Source organism: Panthera leo, chromosome D4 (assembly GCF_018350215.1).
Source record: "Panthera leo isolate Ple1 chromosome D4, P.leo_Ple1_pat1.1, whole genome shotgun sequence".
Lineage (NCBI taxonomy): Eukaryota > Metazoa > Chordata > Mammalia > Carnivora > Felidae > Panthera > Panthera leo.
In genome coordinates, this window is record NC_056691.1 from 8,806,037 (window position 1) to 8,824,228 (window position 18,192).

General features: G+C 49.4%; 1 protein-coding gene and 1 long non-coding RNA gene across 3 annotated transcripts in view; one reads left to right on the forward strand and one right to left on the reverse strand.

Moving 5' to 3' along the window:
- Positions 1 to 1,193, reverse strand: part of VLDLR (very low density lipoprotein receptor) — a 30,659-nt gene extending 29,466 nt beyond the window's left edge. For both annotated transcript variants that reach the window (XM_042912914.1, XM_042912913.1), the window contains exons 1-2: positions 1,162 to 1,193; positions 867 to 1,000 (exon numbers count right to left, since the gene is read on the reverse strand). In XM_042912914.1, coding sequence (XP_042768848.1) covers positions 867 to 948 — 82 coding nt within the window. In that variant the 5' untranslated portion in view covers positions 949 to 1,000; positions 1,162 to 1,193. The remainder of the gene's footprint in view (positions 1 to 866; positions 1,001 to 1,161) is intronic.
- The window catches only part of LOC122204987, a 95,855-nt gene that overhangs the window by 42,299 nt on the left and 35,364 nt on the right, over positions 1 to 18,192 (forward strand). The window lies entirely within an intron of this gene.

Genomic DNA, 18,192 nt, shown 5'->3' on the forward strand with positions numbered 1-18,192 from the left:
GAGGAAATCTCACCGGGAACCAAGAGCAGCAAACTAACCTGATTAAGTCTTCGTTCCGCTCCCCTCCCCCGTTCAGCTGTACGCGAGACCCAAGAGGTTTACAAACACTGCGCGAAGGGGAGCGAGCCGGGGAGGAACACCCGGTGGGGAGTCCTATTTGAACCCGTACTCCAGAGCGACCACCGGGCGCCGGGGGAGTCGCAGTCCGGGTGAGCAGGCTGTGCACTTGTAGTGGCTCCCCCGGAGCCCGCCCGCTGCCGCCCATTGAACGTGCGCCCGCTCCCCGCCGCCGCCAGGGTCTCGCTGCCGGGACCTGCACCCGGCGCCCCGCGTCCCCGCGTCCCCGCACACGCCCACCTGCGTCCATCGCCCACTCACCCCCCACCGCCACCACCTCAAGTCCCAGGAGCGCACCCCCGGTTCCCGAGCGCGTCTCGGCCCGACCCGGCCCTCTGCCTCCTTCCTAACACTCCGCCTGGCAGACAGAACCATTGTTCAGTGGCTCAGAAGCCCACATTCCCCAGCCCCGACCAAGCAGGGTGAAAAACGAGGCAAAGCAGTGGCTCTGGGGGAGACAGTGTTAGGGAATGAAGAGTTCAGGCCAGGCTTTAGGATACCCCAAATCCCGCTGTCCGCCCGCCCCCCCCTCCCCCAAGCCCGGCTCCCCGTAGCCGCGGCGATGACAGTCGGCTCAGAGGCGCCACCAGGGTTGGGAGGGAAAGAAGGCGAGCTGAGCGGAGAGGCGCCTCCTAGGAGGGGGGTGGGCAAAAGGAGACCCGGGCCTCGCCCCCCCCCCCCCCCCTCCACCCCCTACTGGCGCCCAGGCTGGGTCCGGGCAGCCAGCGGAGGGGCGCGTCCTCACTCACCCGCTCCGGTGGCGCGGCTCTCCCGGGGCGCCCAGCACAGCGCGAGCAGCAGCCAGAGCGCCCAGCGCGCGGACGTGCCCATGGTGCCCGCCTGGATGGTGCCGCCGCTCGCTCCGCACAACAAGTTACCAGCCCTTCGCGAAGGAGGAAGGAGGTGGGGGCGGGGAGGGGGGAGGGGGGAGGAGGAGGGGAAGGAGTTAGCAAGGGGGAAAGGGAGCGGGGAAGAAGAGGGCACCCCCCCTCCCCTACAACTTGCACAATCTCCTCCCCACCAGCCACCCACCCACCCACCCACCTCCCCGGGCTGCAGCACCAGTGCAAGCCGAGCCGGCGGGCAGAAGATAATGCAGGCGCTGCAGAGGAGGGGAGGGGAAGGAGGGGGTGGGGTGGGGAGCCGAGAGCAGAGGAGCAAGGCAGAGGAGAGCGGAGCCGGCCGCGGAGCACCCACACTGGCGGCTGCCTCCGGAGCGCGGGGTGAGCTGCGAGGAGGGGGCAGGAGGGGGAGTGGTCAGCGAGGGGTGAGGGGGGTGTAAGGGGGTGGGGAGCGGCGGCTCCAGCCCTCCTTTCCCCTAGACGCGCCGCTTTTATAAGCTCCGGGCAGCCAGGTGCCTGCGCAGGGGGTGTGCGAGTCTGAGTGCGAGCGTGTGCGTGCGTGAGTGGCCGTGGCCGTGGCCGCCGCCGCCACCGGGACTGCTCCTGGGGCCCGGCGGCTCCGCGCGTCCGCCCGGGGCTCACGGGGGCCCGGGGCGGCCGCTGGTTGGCTCGCGCGCCGCCCTCGCCTCCAATCCCCGGTGCCTGCCCTAATTTCCTGATCCAGGGAACCTGCCGCCGCAGCAGCTGCACGCTCCCTGCGGTCGTTACTGTACCCTCCCGGCGGCCGGCGGCAGTAGTTAGCGCTGATGCAACTGCTGCTGCTGTTGCCATCGCCTTCCCGCTAACGGGGCTGGCCGCCCGGGGGGACTTGCGGCTTCCAAGGGCAACACGCATCTCTCTCTCTCTCTCTCTCTCTCCCTCTCTCTCTCCCTCCCCCCTTTCCTGCACCCCAGAGAGGCTGGTACTCTAAGGCTGGTAGGTAGCGTCTTCCTCGGGCCTCCTGTCTCCACCCGAAAGTGATGGAGCCCCGGGGGGGGGGGGGGGGGGGGGAGGGTCTCAACTGCACGCCGAGGTGCCATTTTCGCCAAAAGTGAAATGTGCCTTTAAGCGAGAGCGTGTGTGTGCGCGCGCGAGGGTGCGTGCGTTTGTGGTTTGTTCTCGGTAATGGAACGGGACTGAAATAACCCAGCCTGGGCGGACGGAATTTGCTAGCGCAGCCCTGCCTTCGCTCATCCACGATTATAGTTAATTGATAATTGCACAGAACGGTAGTTTGAGGGCCTGTAATTAAAAGCTTAACCTTTTCTTGTTTGGGGGAAGGGGGGAACCTGGGTTGGTGGTTCCTGATACACTTTGTAACATTCAATTATGAGGCTTAGGGAAAGAGAAAAAGGAAGTCAAGGCCAGGATTCCTTTTAAGGACTGATTCTTGTTTGGTGCCTGGCGGTACCTGAGCTTATGATTTGTTGTTTGGGGTGCTTCGTCTTTCTCTCACACTTTCCCCTGGTTGAGGTGCGGGGTCTGCTGTGGTCTTTTAAGCACTTCATGAGAGTTGCAGGGCGTACCAAGCTATTTGGCTTTTAAGTTTTTATATTGGATGACCCCACATTCACAGGTTTCGAGGGGATCTCATTCTAGCACGAGTCTCTTGGTGATCTGGTGGGCACTGCTTAGCTATATTCTCTTTGCTCCAGTGCTTCTGGACATTTGTCAAGGCTGGCCACCAGATGGGATGTTCGTTAGGAACTTCCTGTCTCCAGGAGATGGCCAGAGGGGAAAACTTCAGGTCAGGACACACTTTGCTGGGGCCAGAGGATGTCAGGGTGGTGACTGATCAGCCTTCAAGGGTTCCATCCTGTGTGTTGGTGGAGTGTGGCACTGTAGGGCTTTTTGCATGCTGTTTTGCCCAGCCTGTGCTTGTGCACTCCGCACGAACTGCAGCAGCCATACACATGGGGCATGTGAAACGGAATCCAAATTTGTTGTAGGCCGTTCAGCAGTGAAAACGCATGCAAGGGTTGTTCCCCTCGTGGGCGTGAAGGTGTACAGCCTTCGGGGCACATCGTCTCTGGTATCCTCAGGGTTCTGAGAGACCGTCTGAGAGTGAGCTGTGTCACTTTCCAGAGGAAGAGATGAGTGGAAATGATATGGGAAAAGCGCCACGTTAATAAATAGTCATGTGGCTTGTTTCTAATAGTTTGCTCGGAGATCAGTGCCTGGGTACCACGACCTAAACACGAGTATGACAGAGTAGGCACACGGCTGACACACACGTGTTGTGATTTCTGGGTATAAATAAACCGCCGGTGAATTTAGCTGAGGCTCTGGGCTCCATCGTGGCGCTTTATTGTTGCTTCGAAAGGAAGCGTAACTCTTGGCTCTACCTCTGATTGGCTGTGCAGTGTAGGAAAATCACGGTGCCTCCCTGTGCCTGCCTTCTGCCCTGTAAACTGAAAACAAACCAGTCCACATAAAGTCAGAATGCTCTCTGGTCTCAGGGACCAGCTTGCTGCAAAGCATTGATGGTTAGAAGAAAATAGCTATAAGAAGAAAGGAGTTTGACGAAGAGAGAAAAGGGCTGGATAACCAAGATGATGACGTTTATCACGAGTGGAGACTGGTGTGGTTGAACTAGCTGGTCTCAGAAGGGTTAACACCGCTAGTTCCAGGAGCCTTCAGGGAAATGCAGAGGCAGCCATTCACTCCCACAGTCCATCACATTCATTTTTGTTGTTGTTGAGACAACACACATCGGGCATCCTTGGCTCGTGGTCCCTGTGTTATGCGGTGGGCATATGGAGATGCCTCCCCAAGGAACTCAAGGTCTGCTGGGGAAGGCAGAGAAGCAGCAGCTCCGGCATCCTCTGCACAGCCCAAGGAATGCTCCAGGTGCTATAAGATGACAGGGGAAGAGTAGCTAATCTGGCTGGGGAACGAGCGTGTCCAACAAGGCTTTCCAGAGCCAGTGTCTTGGGGCTGAGTAGACGCATCATGTTTCTTCCATGTTTATTCCAGTTCTTAGGACTGGTGGGCACGTGCTGGGATTCCACCTTCCGGCTCCCCTGTTGGTTGGGCGGGACTGAAAGACGAATTTTGGCCAATTATTTGTGAGAAGGCACAGGGCGCCACTTGGGGACTGGAGCATTTCATGGCTTGCAGTGAGACCCCGTCTTTTGTCTGCCGTCTGATGACCAGAAATGCTCAAGCTAGGACTGCTTCGTGAACCCGATCTGTGGATGACTATGTGAGTAATTCTCTGCTGTCTATATGGGTCTGGCAGTGGTCACGTAGAGTAGAGGTCAGCAAATGGCCAGCGGCCTGCTTTTGGAGGGCTTAGGGATCTAAGAACAGTTTCTACATTTTTAAAAAAGGATTATACCAAAAACAACCACCCCCAAAACAACAAACGGACAAAACAAAGAAGAAAAATATGTAACAGAAACCCTATGTTGCTCGCAAAGCCTGAAATATTTGCCACCTGGGTCTCGGGAGAAGCATTAACTAGCATTAACCCTGGCTGACTCACTGGGAGAATGGAGAAGGAAGGTGGGGTTGAGCAAGTTAAGAAAAAGGCAAAAGAGAATCAGGTATTCAGGGCCATGCCAGGGATGCAGGATGTTTCAAGGGTGAGTTTCAAGCGGGCCAATGGGGTGAAAGAAGGCCGCGGAGGAAAGGTCAGGACTGGATTCTGTGGAGACCTGTACGTCATGGTGACTTTGCTCTCCATCCTGAAGGCCGTGGCGAGGTGATGGGCTTTTTTTTTTTTTTTTTTAACTTTAAATAACTATTTAAAATGATTTTACTTTAATTTAGTAAGTCATATAATTCACTAAGGAGTAATTATAAAATACAGAGGAAAAAAGTGTTTGAAACCTTACTCTGAGTATTGAGAGAGATTAACATATTCCATCTCTTAACTTTTAAAAATATATTTAATTTTATCCTCCGGGCACAAATTATATCGACATTCCTATCATCGGAACAGTTATGGCTCTCTTTATTTGCTAATTTACTTCTGTAAATATTAAAAAAATATCCACGGGCCCACTGCTGCTCCCGAGTAACAGAATATTGACAATAACACCTACCTATGGAGGTCATTCCCTATGAACACATCTAGTCTACTGTTATTTTGAGTTTTGATTGGAGCCCTGATATCCGGTGCAGTCTAGAACGTTCACACTGGCAGTGGTATGAAGAATGACATATTTGGGAAGCAGGTAAGATGAGAAGAAGAACACTTAGGGGCCTTGGTAGTGAGGGGAATGTGTAAACAAGAGGAAGAAACTATTTTTGTGCTCATTCGTGTTCATATAATTTCTTTGTGAGATTTTTCTTTTTATTTTTTCTTTTATTTTTCTTTAAAAATTTTTTTTTAATGTTTATTTATTTTTGAGAGAGACAGAGACAGAATGCGAGTGGGTTGGGACAGAGAGAGAGGGAGACCCAGAATCTGAAGCAGGCTCCAGGCTCTGAGCTGTCAGCACAGAGCCCGACGCGGGGCTCGAACTCACAAGCTGTGAGATCATGACCTGAGCTGAAGTCGGACACTCAACCGACTGAGCCACCCACATGCCCCAAGATTTTTCTTTTTCAAAAATTTTTTTAAATGTTTATTTTTGAGAGCGAGAGAGAGAGAGAGAGAGAGAGCGCGCGACCATGGGGGAGGGGCAGAGAGAGAGGGAGACACAGAATCCCAAGCCGACTCCAGGCTCTGAGCTGTCAGCACAGAACCAAGATGTGGGGCTCGAACCCACGAACTGAGAGAGCACAACCTGAGCTGAAGTTGGGCGCTTCACTGACTGAGCCACCCAGGCGCCCCTGTGAGATTTTTCTCCTCAGTCCTTTGCTTGTATCTCTTAGAATGGAGTTTTCCAAAAACACATAATTCATGAGGCTCCCTAGCAATGGCGGCTAAAAGCGCAGGTTCCCAGATCCTCCCTTGGAGATCCTGACTCAGTGGATCCCAAGAGGGCCGTGTGTGTTATCTCAGTCCAGTTGATTCTTAGGATGGACTGTGGTTAAGAAACGTTGCTAGAGAATGTCTCCTTCGCTGCAATTTGAACAGCCAGGCAGCTTCACTGTTCTCAGATATGCATACATGTCTTTGTCCAATGTCTCCAGGGCTGGCAGGGTGGGGCCCCAGAAAATGCAAGTGCGAACATGGGACGTTTCCTTTTCTTTAAGCCCTGTGCACTAGCAAATAGGGGCAGCAGAAGGCATCCTCGAACCGATAGTTTGAAGCACTAATTACTGCCTTTTCTCCCCCGTAGCTGTGCCATAGGGAGAAGTGACGTAAACTTTCTCCCTTCAAAAGATTTTGTAACTTCTGGGGCCTCCGCCAGATCCTTTTCTGATCGAGTGACAGGCCAGTGACGTGCATGGGATTCACCCCACTCCAGGCTCTGTGAGCAGGGCCTGGTGGTCTAAACCCGTGGGCATGAACCCCAGCTTCTGTCAGAAATGACCCGGAGGTCTTATGAAAACATGGATTGCTGGGCCCCACCCCGGACTTGCTGTTTCACCAGGTCTGGGACGGGGCCTGAAGATTTGTATTTGCAGCAAGTTCCCAGGTCATGCTGATGCCACTGGTCAGGGAACACACTTTGAGAACCAGTGTTCTAAACCCCTCAACATAACTTACCCCCCTCAGCCCCTGTGATTGATTCAGGGGCCTCAACCTGTTAGCCCATGGCCTCTGGCCACGCTGCTGGGATGTTTCAGCCCTAAGCATTTAACTCAGGCCTGTCTCCTTGCAGCGAAATACAAGACTTTTCTTGGCTAGAAAGGCACCCTCTTTAGAGCAACGTGGTGGATGGACATTTGGCCGGAACGTGTACAGACATTGTGCCACCGTGAAGGAAGCCGGTTTGAAGGCCAGCCTGACTCACGGAGAAGAGGAGGCTGAGAAAATCAGAGAGACGGCCCTCAAACTTGACCCCCGGCCTGAGGCCAATCTCCTGCAAGTTGTGATTCTGTAGGACTTCCCGCTTACCTGAGCCCGTAAATTCCCTTTGTTTGCATTAGACCTTTTGGATTGAGTTTTCACTTAGTAAGAAGTAACTGACTGACACAGGTGCCCTCTTTTTTTAAATTTTCTTAATGCTTATTTTTGTGAGAGAGACACAGTGTGAGTGGGGGAGGGGCAGAGAGGGAGACCCAGAATCCGAAGCAGGCTCCAGGCTCTGAGCTGTCAGCACAGAGCCCGACACGGGGCTTGAACCCATGAACTGTGAGATCTGAGCTGAAGTCAGACGCTTAACCGACTGAGCTGTCCAGGTGCCCCTCGAGGTGCCCTCTTAAAGGATGTAGTGGGCATCCTATAAAGCACTGGGCAAAACTCCATCCAGTGAAGGTAACTTGCCCATCCTGGAGGGAATTCAGAGGGTAGCGTACTAGGAAAGACTCTGCTAAAAGCTACCTTCTTGTGCATCATGGTCAAGTCAGCTCCCCACCCCTCCCTCAACCCAAATCAAATGCTCAGTGCCCCTACTGAGGATTACGTTCTCGCAAAACCACGTTAGAAATCCCAAGGCCGAATGCTGTTTTGCAGGCTGCTTTTGAACAATTTCAGAAAGTAAAAATGTACCCAAACTTGGTAAAGAGTTTACAGCCGGAATAAAACTCCAAATAGGTGAGGATGAGGTTAGACCAGTGGTTCTCAACTGCCAGTCATCTTGTCCCCATGTCCCCTGCTCCCCCCACCTTTCCTCCACCCCCCAGAACATTTGGCAGTGTCTGGAGTTTTAGTTTTCATGCCTCTGGGACAGGTACTAATGACATACAGTGGATAGAGCCCAGGCTGCCGGTAGACAAACAGCCTACAAGGCACAGAACAGGCCCCCACAACAAAGAATGATCTGTCTGGTCCAAAATGTCAGTGGTGCCACGGCTGAGACATCCTGAGCTACCCAGAGAAGTCAGATGATTCTGTAATGTGCAGTATGTAATGAGTAGGGTCAGGGGACATTATTTGGAAATTGGATGGCTCGGTAGAAAGATGTTCTCTCTCTGAACAAAGAAAGCACGATTGGGGGTTTGTTCAGTAGAAAAACAGATGGGAATGCAGCATCAGAGGGCAGTAGGGGGATTTACCGACCTGGGAAAAGTAAAGTGAACCACACGAAGTTTATATTTCAAATTGAAGTAGACTATTATAGAACATCCACAGCCTGGTTGCATTGTGACACAGCTGTCCTGTATTTTCAGGGTTCGGGGTTTTGTTTTGCCTGTTTTTCAATCAAGGAACGAAGCGCCGGACCAGTTTTGAGTTTATTTTCCAGAAACTCTTGATATTTAATTCCTAAGATTCTGGCCTCGAATTTGATTGGTCTCATATGTTGTAACCACAGTTTATAGGTTTTGGGACGTAGTGCAATAGCATTTAAAACACACGAGGGGCGCCTGGGTGGCTCAGTTGGTTAAGCGTCTGACTTTGGCTCAGGTCATGATCTCATGGTTTGTAGGTTCAAGCCCCGCGTCGGGCCCTGTGCTGACAGCTCGGAGCCTGGAGCCTGCTTTGGATTCTGTGTCTCCCTCTCTCTCTGTTCCTCCCCCGCTAGCACTCTGTCTCTCTCTCTCTCTCTCTCTCTCAAAAATAAAGATTAAAAAAAATAATAAAACACACATACACAGGGAGTTTCTAAGGAAATGGGGACTTTGTGGCTGCTATGGAGCCAGCTAAGCCTAAATGTTCATTAGGGCATAAGAATTTTAATCTGCAAGTTAGGAGTAATGCAGCAAGGTCTTTAAGTATCTACTATTTCATCACGATAATTCAATTTTTAAGCTTTTAGGAGTTTTGTGAAAGTGGATAGTTGAAGTATCTAATTTTCTTTCTTTTTTTTTTTTTTAATTTTTTAAATGTTTATTTTTGAAAGAGAGCGAGAGAGAGCCAGAGCACGAGTGGTGCATGGGTCAGAGAGAGAGGGAGACACAGAATCCAAAGTAGGCTCCAGGCTCTGAGCTGTCAGCACAGAGCCCGACACGGGGCTCGAACTCACCAACAAATAGCAAGATCATGACCTGAGCCGAAGTTGAACGCTTACCTGACTGAGCCACCCAGGTGCCCCTAGCTACTATGTTTTTTAAGTTGCATTTATTTATTTTGAGAGACAGCATGAGTGGGGGAGGAGCAAAGAGAGAGAGGAAGACAGAATCCCAAGCAGGCTCTAAACTGCCAGCGTGGAGTCTGATGCGGGGCTCCAAACCACGAACCGTGAGATGGTGGCCTGAGCCGAAACCGAGAGTCAGGTGCTTAACCCCGAGCCACCCAGGCACCCTGAGCTGCTATTACTGATAATGACATTTCTTGTCAGCAGCAGCCTCCCCTCTGTAAAAGACATGGAAGCGACTGCAGGTGTGGGCCCTGGGGTGGGAAAAGGTGGGTGCAGTGGTCCTGCCCCCTTGCCTGCACACTCAGATCCCCTGGAGAGCTGGTCAGAATATCGACACTGAAGTTCTACCCTAGGCCAGTTGGGAAATGAAGTTTGGAAGTGGAGCTCGGGTGTGTGCTTCCTAGGCGACTGGCATTCTACGTGTGGATGCCTTGGTGTCGAGCCTGAAGCTGTAGGCTGGCCCAGGGCAGCGTAGAAGCACGGTGGGGTAGTTGCTGGAACAGGCTTCATCCTCAGGGAGACGGGGAAGTCGTGGCGGCCTGCTGCAGAAGGAACAAAGGCAAGTCCAGTGTTCCAGAATGTTCTCCCAGCCTTCCCTGTGCATCCTGCTCCCGGCCCTGACATCTCTCAGGCAGCTAGATGTGTCATCTGTAAGAGAGCCAAGGACCACGGGAGGTCAGAAGCTCTGCAGAGCCAGACGGTCAGGCACCCAGCTGGCGTCTACCTATCAGTGACGGATTACATATCACCGGTCTCAGGCCTGTATGAGTCAGTCTACCAACATGGATCTGCTGTGGGGCCAGCCACTTGCCAGGTGACAGGAGGGCAGTGGCCAGATAGCGATGTGGCTGCTGTTGGGGGTGAGTTGTTACTGTTGTGTTTGCTTTTTCTGCAGGAGCCAAAATTCAGGCTTGTTCAGTGGTAATTGACAGTCCTTTCTTCTAAGGAAGTTTCTCTCGGATTCGCTGCCAATAGGAAGTGTGTTATTCTTCAGAGCACTGTAGCATTCATTTATCGAGTGCCCACTCAATTATGAGGCATGACAGAGTTTGCCATCTAAGAGAGGAAAGGCCACTTAATGATTCCTGGAGTCAGAAGTCGGGAATAAATGGATAGACAGATCAAAGGCTTAAGGGGATTCCATTGTAATTGGAGGAGTACTTTTAGCAGGAGCTGAGCCCTCCCCTGAAATCTTTAAAGGAGCCCTGGAATAAATTGTGTGGGAGAGAAAGTATGGTTTTGAACATAAACGAATAATGATTTCAGCAGATCATCGGATAGGATCACAAAGTGCAGGCTGTGGCTTTGATAACTATGGTGGGAATACAATGAACACCTGCTAGAAACTGGAATTCTATCTTGCAATCTTAAGAATTATTTCCCCCCATCCCGGAGAAATGGAGCTCTCTCGGAAGGTGTGTTTATTACAGCAGTTTTCTGGGCTGGGTCTGATTGTTTTTCTGGATGGATGGTTCTTGCGTGGGAGGGAAATAGAATGCTTCAACCTTTGGGAGAGGCTTCCTTCTGGAGGTGAAGGATCGTTCTCGGTTACTGACCGATATGGAAGGATGATTGATGGTTAATGACCCCAATCAGAGCTTGTTCCTGAGTTGGCTTGGCTTTGCCTTGGGAAGAAGGTAATGAAAGGCTATTTGGAAGCACAGATCAGAAGTCTTTATAGAGATGGAGGGGGGGATAGTACGGGAACTGGGATAAGGGGATTTGGGAGAAGACACATACCTGAGACCTGCACTAAATCTAATGCTTACGTTTCACCTCCTTAACACTAACACACCAACATCCCTCTTTGCAATCAAAACTTACTCCTTGCCTGCCCCCAGACGTAAGCACCTTGAGGGTAAAAGTTATGGTTTAAATATGTGAGGGCCTGCCATGTTTGTGAAATTGAATTAGAGTGAATATATGAGCAGATCTTTTAATCAGGTTCTTTGGTTCTCTCTCTCTCTTTTTTTATGTTTTATTTATTTTGAGAGAGAGAGAGAGAGAGAGAGAGAGAGCATGAGCAGGGGAGGGGCACAGAGAGAAAGAGAGAATCCCAACCAGGCTCCATACCATCAGTGCAAAACCCGATGGGGGGCTCAATCTCATGAATAGCAAGGTCATGACCTGAGCTGGAATCCAGAGTTGGACGCTTAACCAACTGAGCCACCCAGGCGCCCCTTGGTTCTTTGGTTCTCTTGGTGAACTCCTGAGAGGCACCTTTCTGGGAATAAGTGACTGCAGGGAGGTTGACCACCTGACATTTCTTCATTTCTTCCTTTGCTTTTCCAAAGACTCCAACGAAGAACAGAGAGGTGAGGGAGAGAGGGCTGGTTGGCATAAAGATTATTCAGAACGCCTGATAGAAAATCTGTGAAGGTGATAGAAGGTTGTCTCTTTCTTTTCTGGTATAATCTGTCTAGAGGGGCAGTTTTCTAAAGGTGAAACCCAAAAAAAATGAAGGCTGTGTCTTACATGGGGTGAGAAGGATGTCTTGAATTGGCACTCTGCCTTTCTTCTGAGAAGGTTCAAAGCACTCTGCACGCATGACCTCATTACTCCGGGTAGGAGACAGTGGACCCACACTCGGGAATCATCTCCCTTCAGCAGTATGGAGGAGCTGGAACACACATCAGTGCCCTTTCTGAGTCAAAGCGAGTCTTTCCAGATTGTTTGGGTTGTAAATCTCACGGAAAGATGGGCGTCCACACTAAAGGCGGCTAGCTGAAGTCTAGGTGAGGTCTCTTGATTCACCCTATGCCACAGGCTTTACAAAGGCACACTGAACATTTTTGTAGTTTCTTCTTTCCCCCCCAGATGGCCATGCTTAGAGTAGGCTTCCACCTAGCACTTGTTTCTGGAACAAGACAAAAGTAAAAAGACAGAACAAAACAAGAGATACCAAGTAGTGTCTGTTTTCGTTGGCTCACCTCACAAAGAACCTGGAGTCTTAGGGAAGGGTCGTTGAAGAGAGAAATGAAAACATCCTATCTCCCTTTGTTGTTTTCATTAGGATCTCATGGCAGAGAGCAGTAGTGAGAGATTTTGTTAATAACTTGAGGGGGGTGGGGAGCATTACTCACTTGTGGCAGTTAAATTCCTGTGCCTGTCTTTGCAAGGAAATTTTAATCCCATCCAATAAAATTGCTTATTTGCCTTCCCACCCCTCCCTGCCCCCCCCCCCCCCGTACCCCCTCAATCTCTGCCCTGACTCCTGACTGGCTCTCTCAGGAAATCTCAGGAGGTTCTGCCCATGGAAGGAAATTCAGAGAATATGAAAAGGAATGAAACTGTGTCTTGTAGCTCTAATATTTCCTGAAATCAGGTCCACTTCAGGGGAAGATTCGCTGGAAAAATTATTGGAAATATCACAGCAGGGATTTTTTGGAAAATGAAGGCGAAGGCGGGAACTACTTACGTATCAGGTCAATTCTCTTCCCATTTCCCTGGACTCTGATGTGAAATGGTGGTAGTTCGTTTATTTCTGCTAACAGGTCTGGTACCTTGTCAGATAGAGGAGAATCTTTATTTTCTTCATCACCAAAGCACCTCTGGAAGGAAATGTTACTGGCCATTTAAATCTTGCTCAGCTATAAATACTTGTTCTGTATCTAGACTTGGCAGTGTGCACGTTGAGTTTACACCATAGTAACAAGGCGACTGTGCCTTTTCATGTGGCTGTCTGGATTTTGGAGGGCTCTTTGTGTTTTTCTCCTCACATACTCCCCTAATTAAAAAAAAAATCTTCTTGGGGGTGTGGTAGGAATCTTTGATTTATTTGTATTGAATAGGAGACTGTGGGAGCGCCTGGGTGGCTCAGTTGGTTGGGGGTCCAACTTCGGTTCAGGTCATGATCTTCCAGTTCTTGAGTTCAAGCCACATGTCAGGCTTAGAGCCTGGAGCCTGCTTTAGATTCATTCTCTCTCCCTCTCCCTCTCTCCCTCTCTCCCTCTCCCTCTCTCCCTCTCTCCCTCTCCCCCTCTCCCCCTCTCCCCCTCTCCCCCTCTCCCTCTCTCCCTCTCTCCCTCTCTCCCTCTCCCCCTCTCCCCCTCTCCCCCTCTCCCCCTCTCCCCCTCTCCCCCTCTCCCTCTCCCTCTCCCTCTCCCTCTCCCTCTCTCCCTCTCCCTCTCTCCCTCTCCCTCTCTCCCTCTCCGTCTCTCCCTCTCCCTCTCTCCCTCTCCGTCTCTCCCTCTCCCTCTCTCCCTCTCCATCTCTCCCTCTCCCTCTCCCTCTCCCTCTCCCTCTCCCTCTCCCTCCCTCTCTCCCTCCCTCTCTCCCTCCCTCTCTTCCTCCCTCTCTTCCTCCCTCTCTCTCTCTTTCTCTCTCTCTCTGCCCCTCCCCCACTTGTGCTCTCTTTCTCTCAAAAAAATGAATAAACATTAAAAAATGTTAAAAAGAGATTAAAGAGACTGTTTGCGACATTTATTTATAATTGGACCACCAAATTCATCCTCATAGATATCCTTTTTTGTACACATTACACTTGGTGAGAAATTTCCAGTGTCTTTCCTTCCAAAAGCTAACCCCCTTAGTCTGGACACTTGGGGTCTCCTGCGTCCGCCTATCTCTGTGAGCTCATCATCCCCTCTTCCTACTCAGGAACCCCTGCTACAGTCCTGTGTTTTCTCACATTCTACCTTTGACCCTGGTTGCTAGTATCCTGTGCAAAGGGGTATATGAATATTTTGCCATTACGTACATGTTGTCATACCCGAGAAGATTGGGGATCACAAAGCATTACTATTTTCCACTTAACTCTGCCTTCCATTTGTTCTTAAACTTTTAGGACTCTGTCCAGTCTCTTCAACTGCATTGATATTCTGATAATTCTGGGGATCACAACCATGGAGCCCAAACAATTAGGAGGTTCCAGCACATACACATATGCAAAGGGCCTTTAAGTGGTTCATGAGGATAATCTGCATCCTGTGACTGTACCTTCTATAAACTGCTGAAATTCCTACTGGAATCAGATCTCACATGTTTGAAGTTTTCATATAGTTCTGTCCTTTGGATCATGTAGCACGGGCCTCTCCTACCTGTGATGCTTTATGCTAGAATTCTTGTGTGAGTTGGCAACACAGGGTCTGGGGCCGGACACAAGAGACACCTGTCTCGTACTAACATTGTTTCGTGGAAAGAAGTTACCAGTAGAGTTCCACTGTGTGTAATTTTAACCATTGGGTGTGATCCGTGGTAGTTCAGTGATCTAGATTATATGGAACATACACCATTCTTGTTAAAAAATGTTTATCCATTTCTTTTTGAGAGAGAGAGGAAGAGAGAGAGAGACTCCCATGCAGGCTCTGTCCTACCAGCACAGAGCCCGACGCGGGGCTCGAACTCGTGAAACCGTGAGATGGTGACCTCGGCCAGAATCAAGAGTCCAACGCTTAACTGACTGAGCCATCCAGGTGCCCCAGAACATACACCATTCTTAAGGAATGAGCTCTGATGGGTAGGCACTGGAGATGGGGTGGGGGGAGGGTCTGTCCTATGCCTGCAACCTGGAGATGCTCTAGTTCATGGTAGTGAGCACTGGTTTAAGGTCTCAGAAACCCATAGCCTTTCTCACAGAGCGGCAGGTGCTCACAGATCTGGGTCAGCTCTGAGGCGTGTGCAGGAGAGCGATTCCATTAGAACCTGGAGAGCTCTCTGGGAGTTCACAGGTGCCCTGTGCGGAGAAACAGGTGCCCATGTTTGGTAAGGGAAAGAGAGAATGGCCCTTGTCAAAGCAACATGGGATTTCAGAACACATAGCCCTCCTGCCATGATGGGGAACATACTAAAAAGTGACACTCTTGAAAGTTTTTGCTCTTCCCTGGGTTCTCTAGGGCCTTTGAGTTCAGGAACGTGCTGGGTAATAATCAGTGGTGTTTGATAATTCCAGTATGAAGTATGCAGCCCTCGGATACAATTTTCACTTGCCTGGAGGGCCCCTGGGTGGCTCAGTCAGTTAAGCGTCCGACTCTTGATATAGGCTTGGGTCATGACTTTGCAGTTCTTGAGTTCCAGCCTTGGATTGGGTTCTGCCCTGACAGTGAGGAGCCTGCTTGGGATTCTTTCTCTCCCTCTCCTTCTGCCCGTCCCCTGCTCTCGCTTTCACTCTCTCTCTCAAAGTAAATAAATAAACTTAAAAATTAAACAATTTTAAGTTGCCTGGATATGTTCCATTACTAAGCAGCTGAGTGAATAACAGGTAGGAGATGGTTAAGTGTGTGTGTGTTGAGAAGGATTTCTGGACCCTCCTGGTGATAAGATAATGCCCAGAATGTAAGTCATGTCCTCTCTGCTTGTCTAGAGGGTGACTCCATTGCCTTGTTTAAGAAACAAAGGATACATTTTCAAAGGAGTGTTGTGGAAGGGACTTTTTTTTTTTTTCACTCTGGGATGGCTTTGCAACATTTTTGATTTTATCAGTTTAATGCGATGTGACCCGTGCTGGCATTTGGATTCAGAAACTGGGGTTTGCATCTAGGCTCTGTTCGTCCTGAGCTCTGCCTCCTTGAGGAGGCTCCTTAACTCCTGCTGAACCTCACTTTGGTTAGCTGGAGTAGGGAGACCAGTTTCTCCCTCCCTACTTCCTACAGCATTTCATCTGGCTCCAGAGAGAGAATGTACATAGAAGTGATTGTCAGTGGTTTGCACGGAGCATCGAGTGAAGTTTTCACTGTGACAGTGTATTGATGGTCAGAATTTAAAATTATAAAGGAATATGGCGCCTGGGTGGCTCTGTCGGTCAGGCACCCGACTTTAGCTCAGGTCGTGATGTCACGGTTTGTGGGTTTGAGCCCCACATCGGGCTCTGTGCTGACAGCTCAGAGCTTGAGGCCTGCTTCATATTCTGTGACTCCCTCTCTTTCTCTCTGCCCCTTCCCCACTCATGCTCTGTCTCTCTCTCAAAAATAAACATTTAAAAATAAATAAATAAAATTATGAGGGGAGGAGGGGATGGGGTAAGTAAATCTACGTAAAGACTTTAATGACCCTCCTGGGGAAGAAAAAGGGTCCAAAATCTCAATGCCCTCCTATTGTGTTTCAGCTTATAGAAACGTTCAGGGTGGGCTGGGTGATCGAATAGCATAGAAGGATAAAAAGGCCTCTATCCAAAGCACTAGGGATAGAAAAATGTACTGGAAGAAAGTGGTGCTAGATGGCTTGTTTGAAAAAGCAAGAGATCTGGCCTTGAGCAAATGGCTTGGGTGGATGAATCCGAAGAAATGGCACGTGGGATCCCAGGTTTGTTGAATGGCATCCCAAGTTCTCTCAGCTGAGATAACACTGAATAGGAGGCCCTCTGTCCCTCTAACTGAAGATCCGTGTGGCTCAGACAGGAGTCTGCACTCTGTTTGGTGAGAGACGGGGGTGGTTCTCACTACTCACTTGTTCCCTTTATGTAGTATCTTGAAATGCCCCTTCCCTCTCTGAAATGAAAATCATAGATAATATTACATATATACATATACTCCACAAGATATCAGAATAATGTCCTAAGCGTAACATAGAAAGGAATGATAAACGATTTGTCATAAGGCAATATGACACAACCACACGAGAAGACACTACCCAGTAGTCAGATACTGTGCACGCACGATATTTGTGAACACAATGATCATGGATGCCAAGGGTGTAGTGAGTTGGAGACTCCTATCACAAGGGGCATAGCTATTACTTACACGATTTTTTGAAATGGTGAGCCATAATTAGTCGTGTTCGAAACACAATAAACAGCCATCTTCCCTGTACCGGACCTGGTAGCTGCATTCCTGGAAATTTGGGCGTATGTTAAAACCACGCAGATATGTTGTGCTTACATAGAAAACAGAACCGGGATCTAGGCTCAGATCATTATCAGCAGAGGATAAACGCTTAATACTTGGTGGGATATCTTTGGATGTTTGAATCGTGTGGGCCATTTTTCTTGGTGTGTTCTATATGTTGCCTGCTTGTCTTTGTCTAGAATCCCTGGTCCTTCCCACTAAGGGACAACAGCACACCTCCAGTCATCATGACAACCAAAATGTGTTCTTATGGTCCCCCAATCCCCTCTGGAGGTAGGACCATTGTCACTGAGAGGCACTAGGGTAGAGGCCCAGCTCACCACACTCCTCTGAATGTAGCTGGAAGTGACCATGCTTTCCAGTGACGGCAGAGATAGCCAATGGAAGACTTTATATTTAATAAAAATTTTTTTATTGAAGTATGGTTGACATGCAATGGTACATTAGTTTCAGGTGTAAAGCCTAGTGTTTCAACAATTCTGTATATTCCTCAGTGATTACCATAGTAAATGTAGTTACTATCTGTCACCATACAATGCTATTATAATACCATCGACTGTATTCCCTATGCTTTACATGTTATCGTTATGACTATTTCATAACTGGAAACCTGTATCTTCCACTCCCCTTCACCCATTTTGCCCATCCCCCCGTACTCCTTCCCTCTGACAAATATTAGTTTGTATTCTGTATTTATGAATCTGTTTCTGCTTTTTGTTTGTTTTGTTTTTAGGTTCCACATACATAAGTGAAGTCACAGGATATTTGTCTTTCTCCACCTGACTTGTTTCACTTAACAAAATACTGTTTCTGTCCATCCATGCTGTTGCAAATGGCAAGGTCTCATTCTTCTTTATGGCTGAGTAATATTCCATTGTGAATATACCACATCTTCTTGATCCATTCATCTATCAATGGACACATAGGTTGCTTTCATAATTTTCTATTGTAAATATTGCTGCCATAAGCATAGGGCTGTCTACATTTTTTTTTTTTTTTTGAATTAGTGTTTTTGTTTCCTTCGGGTAAATACCCAGTAGTGGAGTTACTAGACCATAGGGTATTTCTATTGGTAATTTTTTGAGAAACCTCCATCCTGGTTTCCACAGTGGCTGCCCCAATTTACATTCCCACCAACAGTGCACAAGAGTTTTTCAACCTATCCTCGCCAGTAGTTATCTCTTGTCTTGATTTCTAGCCATTCTGACAGCTGTAAGGTGATGTCTCATTGTGGTTTTGACTTGAATTTTCCTGATGATGAGTGATGTTGAGCATCTTTTCATGTGTCTGTTGGCCATCTGTAGGTCTTCTGTGGAAACCTGTCTCTTAACATCG